Source organism: Melopsittacus undulatus, chromosome 11 (genome assembly GCF_012275295.1).
Source record: "Melopsittacus undulatus isolate bMelUnd1 chromosome 11, bMelUnd1.mat.Z, whole genome shotgun sequence".
In the NCBI taxonomy this organism is placed as follows: Eukaryota; Metazoa; Chordata; class Aves; order Psittaciformes; family Psittaculidae; genus Melopsittacus; species Melopsittacus undulatus.
This window is the reverse complement of record NC_047537.1, coordinates 785,742-801,735: the sequence shown is the minus strand read 5'-3', so window position 1 is coordinate 801,735 and position 15,994 is coordinate 785,742. Positions and strand designations below refer to the sequence as shown.

At 48.2% G+C, this 15,994-nt stretch overlaps 1 protein-coding gene across 1 annotated transcript in view; it reads right to left on the bottom strand.

The window, feature by feature from the left end:
• COL5A1 (collagen type V alpha 1 chain) overlaps positions 1-15,994 on the bottom strand; it is a 129,853-nt gene that overhangs the window by 95,700 nt on the left and 18,159 nt on the right. The window contains exons 2-3 of the mRNA XM_034067678.1: positions 6,633-6,800; positions 565-778 (exon numbers count right to left, since the gene is read on the bottom strand). Coding sequence (XP_033923569.1) covers positions 565-778; positions 6,633-6,800 — 382 coding nt within the window. The remainder of the gene's footprint in view (positions 1-564; positions 779-6,632; positions 6,801-15,994) is intronic.

The following is a 15,994-nucleotide window of genomic DNA, read 5'->3' as shown; positions in this document are numbered from 1 at the left end:
TTACAGGAGCAAGCTAACAACTGTATAACAATGGGGCTTTCATGAACGGGTGTTCTGCAGATCTTCATGCCAGCACCATCTGCAACCACAGGAAAACCATCCCGGGATACCCTAAAGGTTCCACTTGAATTAGAGGCTGACAGATGCTGCCATTCACCTCTCAGCCCTCCAGAACAGGCAGGAGCACACCAGATCTGGCTTCAGGAAGAAGCAGAGGGCAAACCCCACCGATAACTCCCTGGCTATTCCCCTTTTCCACCCTCATCACATCCTGCAAAAGACCCAGTCGCATTTTCCAAGACAAACTGATTTCTTCAGGCTCTATGCAACAGAAATCACTGTTCCTGCCCCCGAAAGTGCCAATCTGCACTGAATGGTGTTTCTCACCTTACAGGTGCAGCCTTTATTCACCAAAGGGCAAAGCTCAAGGTTAGGGCGCTCGGCAGTAGTCAAAGGTGTGCATATACATTTAAACATACATGACTCCTAGCGTACACAATGTTCAACATGCTGGTATTCATATAAACAATGTACGTTTTCCTTTGTGCACAAAGTTTCACTTACTTGCCATCTGCTAGGTTAATGCCTCTAAAGAGAGGATAGTCTTCTGGGCCTGGCTTTCCTGTATGGTCTTCATACAGGAATACAGGAGATCTACCCAACTCCACACCAATTTGCTGGATCCCTTGCTCATTGTAAATTGAGATCAAGAAGGACTGACCTCCTTTCTTCGCTTTTACAGTGGTTAGAATGGAGAAGTCCTCTGGGAATGGGGAAGCTGGAGTGGAAAAGCAAAGAGGTTAGTCAGGTTTCTTTGAAGATTAAACCCTACAGAAGTCCTGTTGCCTAATAACCCTGGGGACACCTCTGGTTTATCTTTCCAGATGTGTGCAGATCAGCAGCCCAAAAGATATGGGGCAGCATCTTAGTTGCCAGGTGAAAATCAGGCTTTCCCCTGAAGCCTGTTGGGATAAAGGATTGGGATGGACTGCACCCCAAAGTAGACTGCACCAGCAAAACCAGTGTAGAGCAACCCCCAAGGGCTACCTGCTCTAATGGCCCATTAAAAAGCCAAGCACAGAATTGAGCATCTCTGAGCATCATTCATTTATGACCAGAAAGCCATTTTCCAGCCCGTATTGCAATCTGTCACAGAGCCAAAAGCCACCCTGTGTTTGAACTTGCAAAGGATGGCAAGGGATCTGCTGCTTTGGGATGAGACCCAAATGTGCTGGGGAACAGGGACTCTAAAAACCCTGCTGGTTTCAATCTGTACTATTTGCACCTAACCCTTCCTTAGCATGTTCTAGAGCTTTTAAATAGACAAGGCAGAGACTTTGTTTCATGTATCATGAGGTCCCCAAATCAACTGAAGATGTCAGAGGGAATGAAGCAGCCCAGTGCCAGTGCAGCACACACAACACTGAGGGGTTTATTTAAAGGAGAAGGGAATTGCATCAGATTGTGTCTGCGGCTTTGGCTTTCGGGACTGGTGCAGACAGAAGAGATCTGCAAACAGAAATAACCCTGGCAGGGAGCAGGGGACACTGATTTGTCTGCATGTTAAAAGGCATTCAACATTTCCTAGCTCCTTCTGCCCTCAGGAGAGCCACCCTGTCTGAGCTCAGGCAATGCCTGTCTGTGCTTTCGCAAGGGTTGGAAGCTTAAAGCATGGAGCAGGCACTGTCAGCACAGTGCAGATGCTCTGCACAGGAGGAAGGCTCAGTCCCCTGAAACACCAGACAAATGCATCAGATCACACCCTGGGCTGGACACAGCTCCCCTAACTTGGGATTTCTCTGCCATTCAGACTGGAAGATGAGCCCAAGCTGAACATCCTGGATGCACATCCCAAACGGGACATCTTAAAAAGGGATTTCTTGCTCAAATGATCCCTGAAGAGGAGACCCACAGGGCACACACAACCTGCTCAGATGCTGCATTTCAGCAGTGTGAGACCTGCAGGGGATCTTTCCTTTAAGGTCCAGGCTTCAGAAACAAGGGTTGCTTTGTACCCCTGGGTATCTGCTTGAGAAATCTTAAACCCTGGCAGGGTAAAGTGGGGCAGCCGGGCTGTGCTGGGACCAGCGACGTGTGGCAGCCGGCAGCAAGCAGAACGGGAACACCACAACCCATCAGCTCCAAATGCAGACACGTAGCCATGTAAACCACCACAACCATCGAGCTCTGTGCCCACAAGCTTCAAATCCATTTCCTGCAGCCCTGCAGGCTTTTTTTAGGTAGCAGCCCAGGACTGCATAAGGGATCTTGACCCAGGGAGGGGACCAGGACCATGGGAGTGTTGACCGCAGCAAAACCAGCAAGTTCAAACACATGAGTTTAACCTCTCCTCTTCTGCCTGGGACTTGCTTTAACTTCTATGACCAGTGCTCTAAATGCATGTGCCTGCCTAGCACAGGGAGAGGGAGGCAGGAGCAGGCTGGGCTGCATCAAACCCAGCACTGCTACAAACAGCTTGTGCAAACAGAGGACACAGGGGGAGAGCTGGGGATACCTACAGAGATACACACTGTTTGCACCCGGTTACTATCCCTCACCTTGGTTGAATAACATTTGGAAAGAAGCATAAGGCAGTGTTCTGAATAGAAGACTCATAGTCAGTAATTAAATGCCACGATTATAGCCTGATTTCCCCCTAGGACACAGACCTAGATGTTTGGCAAATGCAGGCATCCTATTATCCTGCCTCCCATAGGAACCACTGAGCTTTATCTCCCTCCTGCTGTACACAGATCCTCCTGTAGAGCTGAATCAAGACCATACGCCTTCATGGTTCCAATTACAGGCTACAGTTTTGGGCCTTTAATGTAAAATAGCTCATGTCCAAAATGTCATTAGGAAGCCACAATGGTACCTTCAGCATGGACAAGCTGCCAACTCATTAAAAACCTGCTTCTAATTTTTTGTTCATTATTAAGATGTCTCCATGGCAATGTGAGATTTTCAACCCAAATAACCAGGATGGATGAATTACAGCTGACATTACTCTGTACTGCTCTGCTGTCCTGGCAAAACAACAATGGCTTCACTGTCACAGCTAGAAGTGACCCAGGCTCTTGAATGATGTATGGAAACACAGCCACACCGGCAGCAATACTAATATATGCATCATAATAAATATATGAAGCACTAATAAGTACTAATAAATACAGAGTAATAAATACAACAGGATTTGGGTCAATTGATAAAGACAATGGAGACAACCCCTCAACACCTGGTCTGGGATTAAGCCCTTATCTTCAATTCATTTCTTCAAACAAGCTCATGCTGAGAGATGCTGCACATCCATCATTCAACAGCACTGCTCCAATGCTGACTTCAGCTGAGCATCACTTCCTTACCCTGTGGCCAAGTCCTTTCACATTCACCACATGCAACTGCCTGCAAGGCAGTGCAGGGTTAAGACTCCAGTTCTGCAGATGGAGTCCTGGAAAGAGGTGAGGAGGTCCAGGGTGGGTACAGACCCCTCCACCCCACACAGCTCCTGCACAGCACATTGATGCTGTGGGCTTCACTTGAGCACACTGCACCCCTGGTATGCCCCAATATGCAACCCAGCAGAGCCAGGCTGAGCTGCTGCTATCTGAGCATCAGGACCAGGAACTAAAGGCTTCTGTACCAGCTCATGTTCAGGATCAGGGCAGATAGGACCATCTTAACCCAGAGCCTGCAGGTGTAGCCAGACACAGCCTGAAACAAGGAGCCCTGCTGCTGAGCTGGAAAGGAAGAAAAGCTTTAGCTGCTGAATAGCAACAAGTCAGCAAAAGCAACGACCCGAGCCAGTTCCCAACTCAAACACAAAGCAGATCTGCTGTGGAGATGGTGTCGTTCCCAGAGCCACTCTTCAAAGGGAAACAGCTCTTCAAGGGTGCCACCAGCTTCTGGCCTTCTTCATCTGAGCAGGCTCAGCTTCAGAATGACTTGTTCTCCTCAGAGAGGACTGCTCGAGCTATTATAGAGAGGTCTGAGCTCTTAAACACACACATATGCAGACACCCACAGGAAGTGTGCAGAACATGGAGTTTGCTTCAAGAATGCAAATGATGTTTTGCTGTTTGCCACTGAAAACTTTGCCTTTCTTGCCTCTGTTTTTGCTGGGAAGCAGAACTTGGAGCATCGCAGGATATCTCACTCTTGTGAGCTTATAAAACAGATAAACTTTTACATGCATCTTGCTTTGCTGGCTGTGGCAGCAGAACGCAGAGCCCATCAAACTGCCATCTTAGCAAAGCACCAGCTTCTAATGAGCACAAACCATCACGTGCAGTGTACATTTGCCTCGGGTGCTCTATAACCCGCCTGTTAATAGGAAATCACTAAACCCACATTCCCCTGGTATGCTGCACTGCAATTACTTTGTCATCTTTATCTCCTCTCTCATTCATTTGGTAGTGTGAGCTGAAGTCACATCTATTTATGGAGATGCACTGAGCAAACATCTGTTCATCTGATGGAAAACACTGGGGGTTCTTCACTCTTCCCATTTCCTTAGCAAACAGCAGAGAAGACTCAATGACTTTGGAAGCCTCCAGAGAGGGACAAAGCTGCTTCCATCACCACAGGGTTGTCCAGATGATTACATGGCTGAAAAGTTGCTTGATGACACAAGGAAACACCATCCAGGTCTTCTCACCCAAGGACGACAGCAGATGCACAACCAAGAACTCAATGAGGACATGTAAGGAAAGTGGGACAGCAGTAAGAGAATCTCCTACGATGCCGAGTTCTCTCCTGTTACCATGCTTCAGTTCTGCATATTGTCTTGTTCTGTTAACCTGGTGCCATCCGGTCTCCTTGCTACATTAACCAGAATACTCCATCCTTGTCTTTATTTCCTGGGATCACCACTGTTTGCTAGTGGTGATCAGGCAACATTTCACAGTGGCTACTGGGAAGCTCTCAGATCCACTACAGGTGTATATTCCAAACTGGAACCACTTTCTTCAAGCACTTCTGAAGCACAGATGCCAGTTAGGTCAAAACTTCAAGCTCTTCCAGGTACATGGAAAGAGTACATCAAAGTGGTTAGACAGGCAATGGTCAGGTTGAGTTGATCTTGCCTTGGGACAGACGGATGAATGCAGGGGTCACTGCAGGGCTCCTGAATGAATGTTCATCCCTGGGATTCAATATTCCACACATCCACAGGCACAACCCTCTGGGACATGAAGTCAGAACCTGACCGAGGGGTGCAGTTGAGCACATGATGGTATCACCTATAGTCAGAAAGGACTGTCCTGCCCAGGGCAGTAATAAAGACAAATCCAGGGTCTGTTCTGCACTGCTGCAGACACTGAAACAGGGCTTTAGGCAAAGGCAAGCAGCTCCTTTGCTAAGGGTTAACTGTGCCATGGAGGGTTACCAGCCCACAGCACAGGCACAGATGCTCTCCCCCCATATGCGAGACACAGGGTATGCTCCTGCTCACCACAGATTAAACATAATTCACCTGCTTATTGTCACAGCAGGATAATAATGAAGTCTGAAAACAACCTTAATGATAACAGATGCAACGAAGGAAATACAGGAGTGGAGGATGCCAGCACAGCAGCGGTCCAGCCTCAGCATCCTCGGTCAGGCCACCGACAGGATGGCTCTAATAGATACAGCATGTTCATTAGAAGTGGTGGCACAGCACATTACCAGGGATCTAGCTCATGCATTTTTGTCATTAATTCTCTCACAAACACCAAAGGAAGATGTGTGTGTGTGTCTGCTTTGCTTAAGTCATCACTGCTTCACAGAGCAGTTATATCCAGCATCTTTCTGCCTCGCTGCTAAACCTTCCTCAGCAAAGGCACTTTCCTCAGCCCTACAAAGTCCTACAAACCATGCCTACTCCCAGCGTCCCTGCACTCCCCCATGTAAAACTGGGATGCAGCAGTGGTCCTTATGGTACTTGTATGGTGTATGTTCAAGACTGAAGCTCTTGGGCAGAGTAGCTTGGATCTACATTATATACAGGTTTTTTACAAGCACATTTTACTCTGCAGCAATGATTGTCCATTGGGCTGAAAAATGAAACCCCAGAGCATCCTGAGTGACAAATGAAACAGCAGCAACAGCCCACCCGCTCTTCAATGGCTTTGTCAATGCTTTGTGAGCTTCTCCATCTCCGTGGCTTTCCCTAACGAACCTCCCATTTCTTCACACCCTTTCCTTGGGACATCTGTTCTCACGGGGCAGTCTGTTTCTTACATGGTGATTATTTATGCTGTGAGAGACACACGGCCACAGAGTAAGACCCCACTGTGCTTGGCACGCCACAGACACGATGCAGTCTGTGCTCCTTTGCATCTTCCAAGTCTCTATCCCCAGCTGGACATCACAGTGATAATGAGACAGTAGAAACGTTCTAGCATGGGAAGAACAGATGTAGGCACTGGCCACATCTGCAGCAAAGCCCATCACCATGTGCAAGTGCAATGGTACAAGAACCACTTACTGGGAGGTTATTTGATGGCTGAGTGTTTGCAGCCCCCTGAAACTGGAATCACTTCCTGCCAAGGGATTATCCAAGCGACTTGGAAAGTGAAGGAATTGTGCAGTGCCCTACATGTGCCTGCAGGATCAGGTATTTCCATATGACAGATAAAAAGCCATGGACTCACCAGGATACAGCTGCTTTGTCGGAGCACTAAGCTGAGCATCTTTTGTTACTCTGTAAGCAACATCTGCTTCTTTTGAAGATCTTCTGCTTGTGCAAAACCCTGTTGTTTTTGTTATACCATCAGGTAAATTATGGAAATCTAATACCTTCAAGAGGTCTGCAGGTTCAGCTGTGAAAGGAAAAGCAGAAAACAAGAATTAGCAGGCAACAGGAGCGGCGCTTGTTCAGATCCAAATCACTGTTAGTCAGCATCACACAAATCAATCATCACAGTTCTAAAACCAGATGAAATACGTTTTCAATACATCTGCAAATACATTGCTAATACCAGCTTCAAAGCCAGGACACTGTGCTGCTGGTCAGAGATGCTGAGAGAGGAACAGCTGCCTGCACTGGGGCAGAAGGGAGAGCACACTGCCAGCTACAGAAGTGAGGTTTATGGGATGTCTTCACTCAATCTCCATCATTCAAGTACATCCTGGAGAGTAAGCATTAGACAGGAAATTCATGATCTGAGAGAAAGGCTTTAAATCAGAAGCTGCCTTCATGCAGATGCAAACATTCCCATTCCTTTTTCTTACGTTGGTTGACCCAAAAAGCTGTTCCGAAGCAAACACCTGAACAGCTTCCCTGGAGGGTTACCCACACCACACAGAACAACCACACATCATGAGAGACAGAGAGAGAGAGAAAGAGAGAAAGAGAGAAAGAGAGAAAGAGAGAAAGAGAGAAAGAGAGAGAGAAAGAGAGAAAGAGAGAAAGAGAGAAAGAGAGAAAGAGAGAAAGAGAGAAAGAGAGAAAGAGAGAAAGAGAGAAAGAGAGAAAGAGAGAAAGAGAGAAAGAGAGAAAGAGAGAAAGAGAGAAAGAGAGAAAGAGAGAAAGAGAGAAAGAGAGAAAGAGAGAAAGAGAGAAAGAGAGAAAGAGAGAAAGAGAGAAAGAGAGAAAGAGAGAAAGAGAGAAAGAGAGAAAGAGAGAAAGAGAGAAAGAGAGAAAGAGAGAAAGAGAGAAAGAGAGAAAGAGAGAAAGAGAGAAAGAGAGAAAGAGAGAAAGAGAGAAAGAGAGAAAGAGAGAAAGAGAGAAAGAGAGAAGGAGAGAAGGAGAGAAGGAGAGAAAGAGAGAAAGAGAGAAAGAGAGAAAGAGAGAAAGAGAGAAAGAGAGAAAGAGAGAAAGAGAGAAAGAGAGAAAGAGAGAAAGAGAGAAAGAGAGAAAGAGAGAAAGAGAGGACCTCACACTAGCTGGGTAACAGCTCAACCACAAGCCATGCCTCAGGGTATGATAGAACAGGATCCCAGCGTGGTGCTATGATGCTGATGGCTGGTCCTGCTGCCCATGGGCTCACCCAGAGCCTCACAGCATTTGAGCACAGCATCTAACCCTGCCTGGGGTGAGACAAGGCAACACGAGGGATGCAGCTCACAGAATGATCACAAATAGCCCAGTTGCATTCAGAGAGGTGTGTGGCATTACTGCTGCTGCAAAAAGGACACATCTCCTAGGGCAGGAAAAAGAGAGGATTTGCAAGGGATGTGCCATATGCAACTGGCTTCATCCATGGGGAAGGGCTACAGCATGGCCATCAGCGCTGAACACAAACACCCCAGGCAATGGAAAGAAAGAGCATGAACAGATCTTTTACAATATGAAAAGTTCTGGTTACCAAGAAGATCAGCCTAATATTTGCATGGAAAATCCATGTACATTGTTAGGCAGTGTTTAAAAGTTTCCACAATCCTGAGAAGCTGGGCTCTCAATGAGAGATTACAAACATATGGCAGATCCAAGTCAGTGCTGCAGATAAACCAGCTGAGAGCCTGGCCTGAGCAGCACACAGCTGTGCTGCTTCCTCATCTCTCATTCCTGTTAGTACATGGATGACACACATTTGTCTAAGCTGTCCTTGACACTTGGATCTTCCTTCAATCATGTTTCATTTCACACAGGAATATCTGCATACATAGAGCCCAAACTGCATTTAAACAACTAAAATTACAACCAAGCTCCAGCTCTGCTTCCAGTTACCTCCCTGTGCTCCAAGACATTCAAATGAGCCAGCTCCTAAGCTGCCTCCAACATGGATTTAGGGAGGAGAGGGGAAAAAGGCAAAGGCAAGGGGGAGGGGATGCAAATTCCAGACTCCTGACATCAGCCCAGTCCCCACCAGGGTGCAGGGGTTTGGGCCTGGCTCACAGCACTGCACATAAACCATCCTGCAGAGCGTGGCCATGCTGGGGCTGGGCAGGAACAGAAACGGCTGCAGGAGGAACCCATAGTCCAAAGGCTTGGCTGCTGTTGGGACAGAAGCTGTGTGAGCATCATCTCCTGTGGCAAGGGAGCCCTGGCAGTCAGCAGAGCCAGTCATGGGCATTCATAGGAGAGAAGTGTACGGTGCTGGATGAGTTAAGTGCTGCTCATTGGGATCATCTTGTAGCTAAAACTGCAGTGCACTAACAGGAAGGTTGACATGAAAACAGAAGATTTCAGCAGCTCTATACATGAACAGAACGCTTGCCAAAGGCTCCCACAGAGGTCAGAGCACAGTGATGGGCATTCAGTGAAGCTGGACCTGCTGCAAACAGGCAGCAGACTCAGCACTTCATGCCCTGCTTGGAGCCCTTTGGGCAACACCACCCTCATTCTCAGAACCTTGGTGCAGCACTTGTGTAAGGGATGATTCAAACACAGGATGGGAGCCTCCAAACACAACATGCAATTAATTCATCCTCATTTTACAGAAAAATCCTCTTTACCTCCATAATAATGATGGATTAGGTCAAAGCAAGATATTGAAGTAAAATAGTCTGAGTATAGCACAAACAAACTCCAAACCCCACAGGTAACCAGCAGGAGAGGAAATAACCTCTGCTCAGATGTGCATGAATGTCTCATCTCTGCTCTTGGAAATCAAAGAGGATGCGAGGAGGCAGCAGAAGCCCTACAGAGCACTTGTGCTGCTCTTCAGCACTAAGAAATCAGTCTGAGTAGGACTTAAACAGCATGAAAGTCTCCAGCTCCTTGAAGGAAGATGAGCTTCACACAGCAGCAGCCCCTATTCCTGCCCCGCTGATCAGTTTATTGCCCTGGACTTTTCAGCTTTGGCTCCCGTTAGGAGCCCCGACAGCATCATGCATATGGACAGAGACCAGGCTGACCAAAACCAGGTCCTACAGGGTATTCCTTGCAAGCCTGCACTGAGCTTGGCCTTCATCCGAGGACGCTTTATGAAAGCTTTTTTCTTTACTCACTCTTCATGAATGACATTACTATGCAGTGTTACACAGGATCCTTCTTTCACTTGAGATGCACAGGGCTCCCCAAAGAGACCCGTTCCTGCTGAGCAGGAGGGTAGCAACAGACCCAGTACACAGAGGCAAACCCTAAATAGCCAAAATGAGGCCAGAGGCTGCCCCAGAAGCCTGCACCCAGCAGCATGGAGAGCCCTGGAACAAGACTGAGCATTACTTCCCATTTTACATCTGGAAACCTGCCCAAGGGCTCCACTACATCCATTTGGTTGCTCAGGAAAAGCTTTCCCTGGACATCCCCAGAGGTCAAAGCCAACCCTTCAAGAAGGTTTGCAGGAAGAAATGCAAGGGATGCTTTCCCACACCATGCCCCAACCTGCTCCTTCCCCTGTGGGCCTGGACCATGCACCCACCAGTCAACAGGAAACCAGTTCCCCAGCCAGGCTGGTGTCCTTGCTATGGTAAGAGCTGTACCTGCAGTGGTTTGCATCCTTCAAGTGAGGCAGCACCTGCATCCTCCTCTCCATAGACCCCTTGTCCAGTGGAGCCATAGAGGATGCTGCACACTTGGTGCACTGCTGAAAACAGACTTGCTTTTCCAACTGCCTTTTGTAAATGGGCAGGAGGCCCCCAGAGATCTCAATGGACCAGAAGCTGAAAAGGCTTTAGCAAAGCAGTTTAATAAGCTGAGGTCACACACATCCCACTAGCACTGAACACATCCCTAGAACTCAGAGGCAAGAAATACCCCTTTCTTCAACCTTTTGCCTTACAATACCCTTCAAAATGGAAACAAAATTCTCACCAGCATCCCAAGACACATTCATGGTGCACAGCTGACCTGTCCTTGTAGTAATACACCAAGACATGTGGGTGTCTAAAGAGGAGGTCACCAAACTTAGCAGTGGAGAACCGCTCTTCTATATTTGGTTTCATAACAGCTAAAGGGCATCCAAAGACCTTCAGGACTTCATGACACAGCACTTGGTCATCCTATGGTTTATGTGCAATTATTGCTAAATATTTGAGGTCACAAGGTGAGGAATGAATAAGCATTTATGTTCCCAGCTCATTCCAGGTGCCCTCTGCAGCTTTCTCATCATTTAATACAGAACCCACCAGTCTGGCATTTATATCCGAGTGTCACATCATCAGGGATGCAGGTTTACTGGGAGCAAAGCCTCCCTGTATGAACAAACAATATAAAACAAACTCTCCGTCTTATCCTGCAGCAAGTAATTACAGTAGATAAAGTGAATAAGGATTATTTCAAGAGCAGCATCTCCTTGAAAGGTACCTTAAATCCCACAGAAAGGTGGGGGAAAAAATCATGTTCCCAGCCAAAGCAAAGCAATCCACTGCAGTGATCTGCCCACCATTAACCAACTGCTTAAACCTCCTTCCTTCTCTTTGGTTTGTCTTTAAACCAGAAAATCACCAGCATCTGCATTGTGAGGAGATTGCAAGAGGGCTAATAAAGCACTTTGCATACACCCAGATGACAAGGATGAAGTCACTGCCATGTTTCTCTCCATTAATATCAATATATCCTGTGCAAACAACATTAGGCACCGCATCGTCCTGTCTCACTGCATTACCTTCTGCAGCAGGAAAGGAGGATGCTACAGAGCCGCCTGAAAGCACAGCAAAACCACATTCCCAGAAAGAGAAGCACTGGATAAACACTGGAGGACCACACTCGGACCTGCAGTGAGCAGAGGAAGGGATGCCCATCCACTGTGTTCAGGGCTTCTCACTCTCCAGAGGTTGACATAGATATCATGGCTTATCCTAGGAATTAAATACCAAGGGGTAAAGGCTCCTGTGCTGAGACCCATAGGAGTCACCCAAGCACAGATGAGAACTGGAAGCTGCTTCACTTAGCAATGGATTTATATAGAACCTGGAGTCTCCAGGTCCTGCCTGGGGGATCTCAATGATTTCTACTCTTCTCTAAACAGTTTTCACCACTGCTGACCTAGCTGCAGCCCTGGGGTAACCGATGAAAACAAGGTGGCAGAGGCTAAGACAAAACACAGACCAAGGAATCGGCATGTAAAGCTCCAGTTGCTATTGTTGAAGCATCCTTTGGAGGGAGTTAATACAGCCCCTTAAATCCTCCAGCATCCCTGCAGCCCAATAAAATGAAATGATATATTTGGACAAAGAGGAAAGGCATTTTAAGGAGGAGAATTGATGAATCTGAAGTGCAGGATTGAAGATATAAAAGTCTGTTCCCTAGGAAGGAGCATAATAGAGTAGAAAAGGCCAGCTACAAAAGAGGTCAGACACTCATCTGGTGCACATCAGCTCCTTCCAACTGCTGCAACAGAGCTGCGGCAATTCACACTGCTCTAGATAGCTGAATATTTCACCAGTGACTCATGTCATCCCCTTATAGGGTTGTTTTAAAGGCCCAAATAGTCCCAACTGTGAACAAAGGAAACCATTATGCAGAGTCGGATTCGAATGATCGTATGCATAATCCCAGAAGGGAAAGAAAAACCCCAAACTGATACTGGAGCAGCTCTGCAAGACCACATTAAACTGAGAGAATCAAATCATCTTTGTTCCTGTGAGCATAAATCTTTTCCTCTTAAATTAATCAATCATTTGGGTCTGTACCAAAGCAGTGGTGGCAGCAGCAAAGAGCCAGCACAGAGCCGGCCTATCCTCCACAGAACAGCATCAAACCACGCAACAAAATCCCTGCTGGAAATGCCATGTGGAAGTTAAAGGCACAAAGCATGGAAAACGGGCAGCATTTGGGATGGGGGAGTCCCAGCCCCACACAAAAGCAGCAAAGAGCCCATTCACTGAAGGGAACCGAGGGGTTCAGACCCCAAAAGCTGGGGACAGCCACTGCTGTGTGCCAGGAGCACACAGAACAGAGCACCCATGTGTGGGTCCTGCACTTCCCAAGGAGATGCTGACCCCCATTCCCACGAATCCTGGTTAAAAGCAATGAACAAGATCCAGAGCAGGGAAAGGGCAGGAGAGGGGGCCCAGAAGGGCAGGTCTGAGGGTGCAAAGGGGGCACAGGTCCCTTTGCCTGCCCATGGGCAGCCCTGCAGGGATGGTGGGGTTGGAGCTGGGTATCCCCAGCTCTCCCCAGGAAGGGGCCACAGCACAAATCCTTCCTTCCACCCCCTCCCCGCTGCCTCAAACCATCCCATTCATGGGAGCCCAAGCCAAGCTCCCAGCCCATGTCAGCGCTCACTGCCACTGTTCAGTGTCCAAGGAGGTTTTATGGGCCTGTCCTGACAGCAGGGGCAGGAGAATGAGGTGAATCACCAGCTCCAGCCGTGTCCTTGCCCCTGCTCACAGGCCCAGGGATGCCTCACATACCACCCTGCCCACTCCTCCCATCCCAGCCAGCCAGGGCCCAGGGGAGCTCTGCAATCCCCATCCATCAGGATCGGGTATTTCTGGGTCACTATGACATTTCTGGAAGGTTTTCCAGCACAAGTTTCATTGGTGCCTTGCCCTTTAAACAACTGAGGCTGAGCGGAGCCTGAAACTTGTGAGCTGTTCAAGCTGCAAACTCACACACTCAGCAGATCTGCAGAGGGAAACTGTGACAGAGCATGACTCCATCTTTGGAATGATTAACTGAGAGGGCTTAAAGAGAGCTCAGGCTTAGGAGCAGCTTCTGGAAGCCAGCCACAGAGAGATGCAAGTTACGAGCAAATGAACAGGCACCCTCCCCTCCTGCCTCCCAGCCCAGGTCTCTGCATCCTTCACTCAGAAGAGCATCCTTTAAAACCCTCTCAGGGTCCCTGATTGCCTCAGCCCTGTGGGAGCACAGAGATGGATGAGCAAGAGATGGAAACAGCACCCAAGGAATCTGAGCAGCATCACTTTAGGTCCTGTCCCACTCTGTGACCCTGCTGCACAGAGTAACACAATGAGACACAGGTTTAACTCCAGGCTAACAGCAGCTTTAAGCAAAGGGGCATTTACTGTTCCTGCAAGTGATCGTTGTTTTCTGCCTGGGGCTTACAGGACACTGCCTTCCCCAGTGCCCAGCATGAGACTCACACCTAAGCCAGGAACATAGAGCTCCTGCAGCTCTCCTGCAGGTGCATCTGAAGGTGGAAAAGAGAAGTTCAACCTTTTGCCTTTGCTCTAAGCAGTGCACTTGTTTCCAGACATGTGGCACTTGGACAGCACTTGCATCTCCAAGTGCTTTGTAATGATGAAGCTCTTAAAGCTCAGCAAGATTTAATTAGGGTCTGATCCTGCAGCACATTAAAGGTTGTAACCAGTTTTAATGGGGCAGAAGCTGCAACTCTCCCAAGGAAGGGAGAAGCTGACCTGGTTATCTCCCAGACAGGGGGAAACCACACATGAAGACCTGACAGAAAAGCCTCTTGGAGCAAGTGTGAGCATCCTCCTCCAGCTGCAGCCACCTGCAGGACACAGACAGGGCCACCATTTGCTCCAGCCTGCTGCTCATGGGCTCTGCAGCACATCAGATGGCACCTTTCTCCTTCCTTTAGGTACCCAAAGCTACTTCACACTGAATCAGGAACAAGGGCATCCTCCTTTGATGAAACCAGGGAGACATGGCTCAAGGCAGGGCAGTGCAAAGGATCACGTTCCCTCAGCATCTTCTGCTACCTAAACCAAGGTAGTCTGGAAAGAATATATATAGAAACAGCCTCTCTGCAGCCTTCCCATAACCATACCCATCCCTTCCGCCCAACCAGGAGCTTCATTAAGCACATTAACACAAGCACCTGCATAATTACAGTCATTCCCACCGGGATAAACACGGCAGCTCCAGCCGGGCTGGTGAATGAGCAGCTCTGCGCTGGCTCCTCACCGCAAAGGGAGCAGAACCACAGGGTTTGCTGCACCCCACCGCAGCCGATGCCCCAGAGCACTCACTGCGGAGCTGGAGACCCACGCTCAGGCGCTGTGGGGTTTAGGGGCCTGCAAAGTTAACGGGACTGAGCATAAGTCATTTGGAATATTTCACTGGTTACTTTAACAGAGCCCAACACCATCGTTCCCAGAACTGCCACATACTTTGACAGAGGGAAAGAAACACAAAAGTAATTCTCTTAGATGCTTTCATCAATGAACTCTTGCATTTGCTCTTTATCTGTATCCTGTTTTCCTCAACTACGTACCCAGAAGGCGAATTTCAAGTTATGATCTGCTTGACTTCATGGAAGTGTTTCTGATGCTCGTTTACCTGTTTTCCCCCTCCCTTTCCCAGGTTTACAGCCCCCGTCTGCACCAACACGGGTGCTGCTTCCACAGCAAGAGCAGGAGGAGGATGATGCAGAATTAACCACCCACAGCCATGAGTTTCATCCGTTCTCAGCAAAACTACAGCCCAGCCAAGGAGCCTGATGCCTTAAGCAGGGAGAAACTCACCCCCTGGTTTACAAGCTCCTAATGATTTTCTTAGTTCTAACCCATATTTGTTCAGCAGATCTCACGCCCGGTGAGGTGTTTAAATGGATTTCTTTGTTAGCATCACCCGGGAATTAACATTGTTTTACCTCAGAACAGCTGAGGGGTTTTTTAACTTACCAGCTATAATAATATATAATCTGCTGATGTCCAACCATGCACAAGAGGCAGCTCATCCAAATGCAACGCTCCAGCTCCCATTCCCGTCCGATTTCCAGTCCCATTATAAGTAAAACACGAGTACATGGTGTACTTCCCTAATACCCACGCTAAGAAACGGCACACTGGGGGGTTTTGCATTAAAACACACGATTCCAGCCCCATCCCCCCGTCCAAGCAGCACCAAACGGTGGCAGTGGGTTTAGTGCCATTAACGGAGCACATCAAGTGGCATTAGGGTAACAACCAGACACCGCAGCTCAGCCTTGACAGACCTTTGTGATCTCTGACCGCCGTCATTAGCGGAGAAACCCAGCTCATTACCCAGGGGCAGCAGCTCCATTACACGCAGCCATCAGGAGCCAAAGAGGTGCAAATTACCCAGCCCCAGCCCCTCCTCCCTGCGCCGCCCCACCTGGATGGAGACAAACCCTCCATCAGGAGCCTCCTCTCACCACTGCTTCAGGAACGGAGGTGAAGATGATGGGTTTTGCTCATCACGCACCAATATTCCCATAAGATGATGCCTTCATCT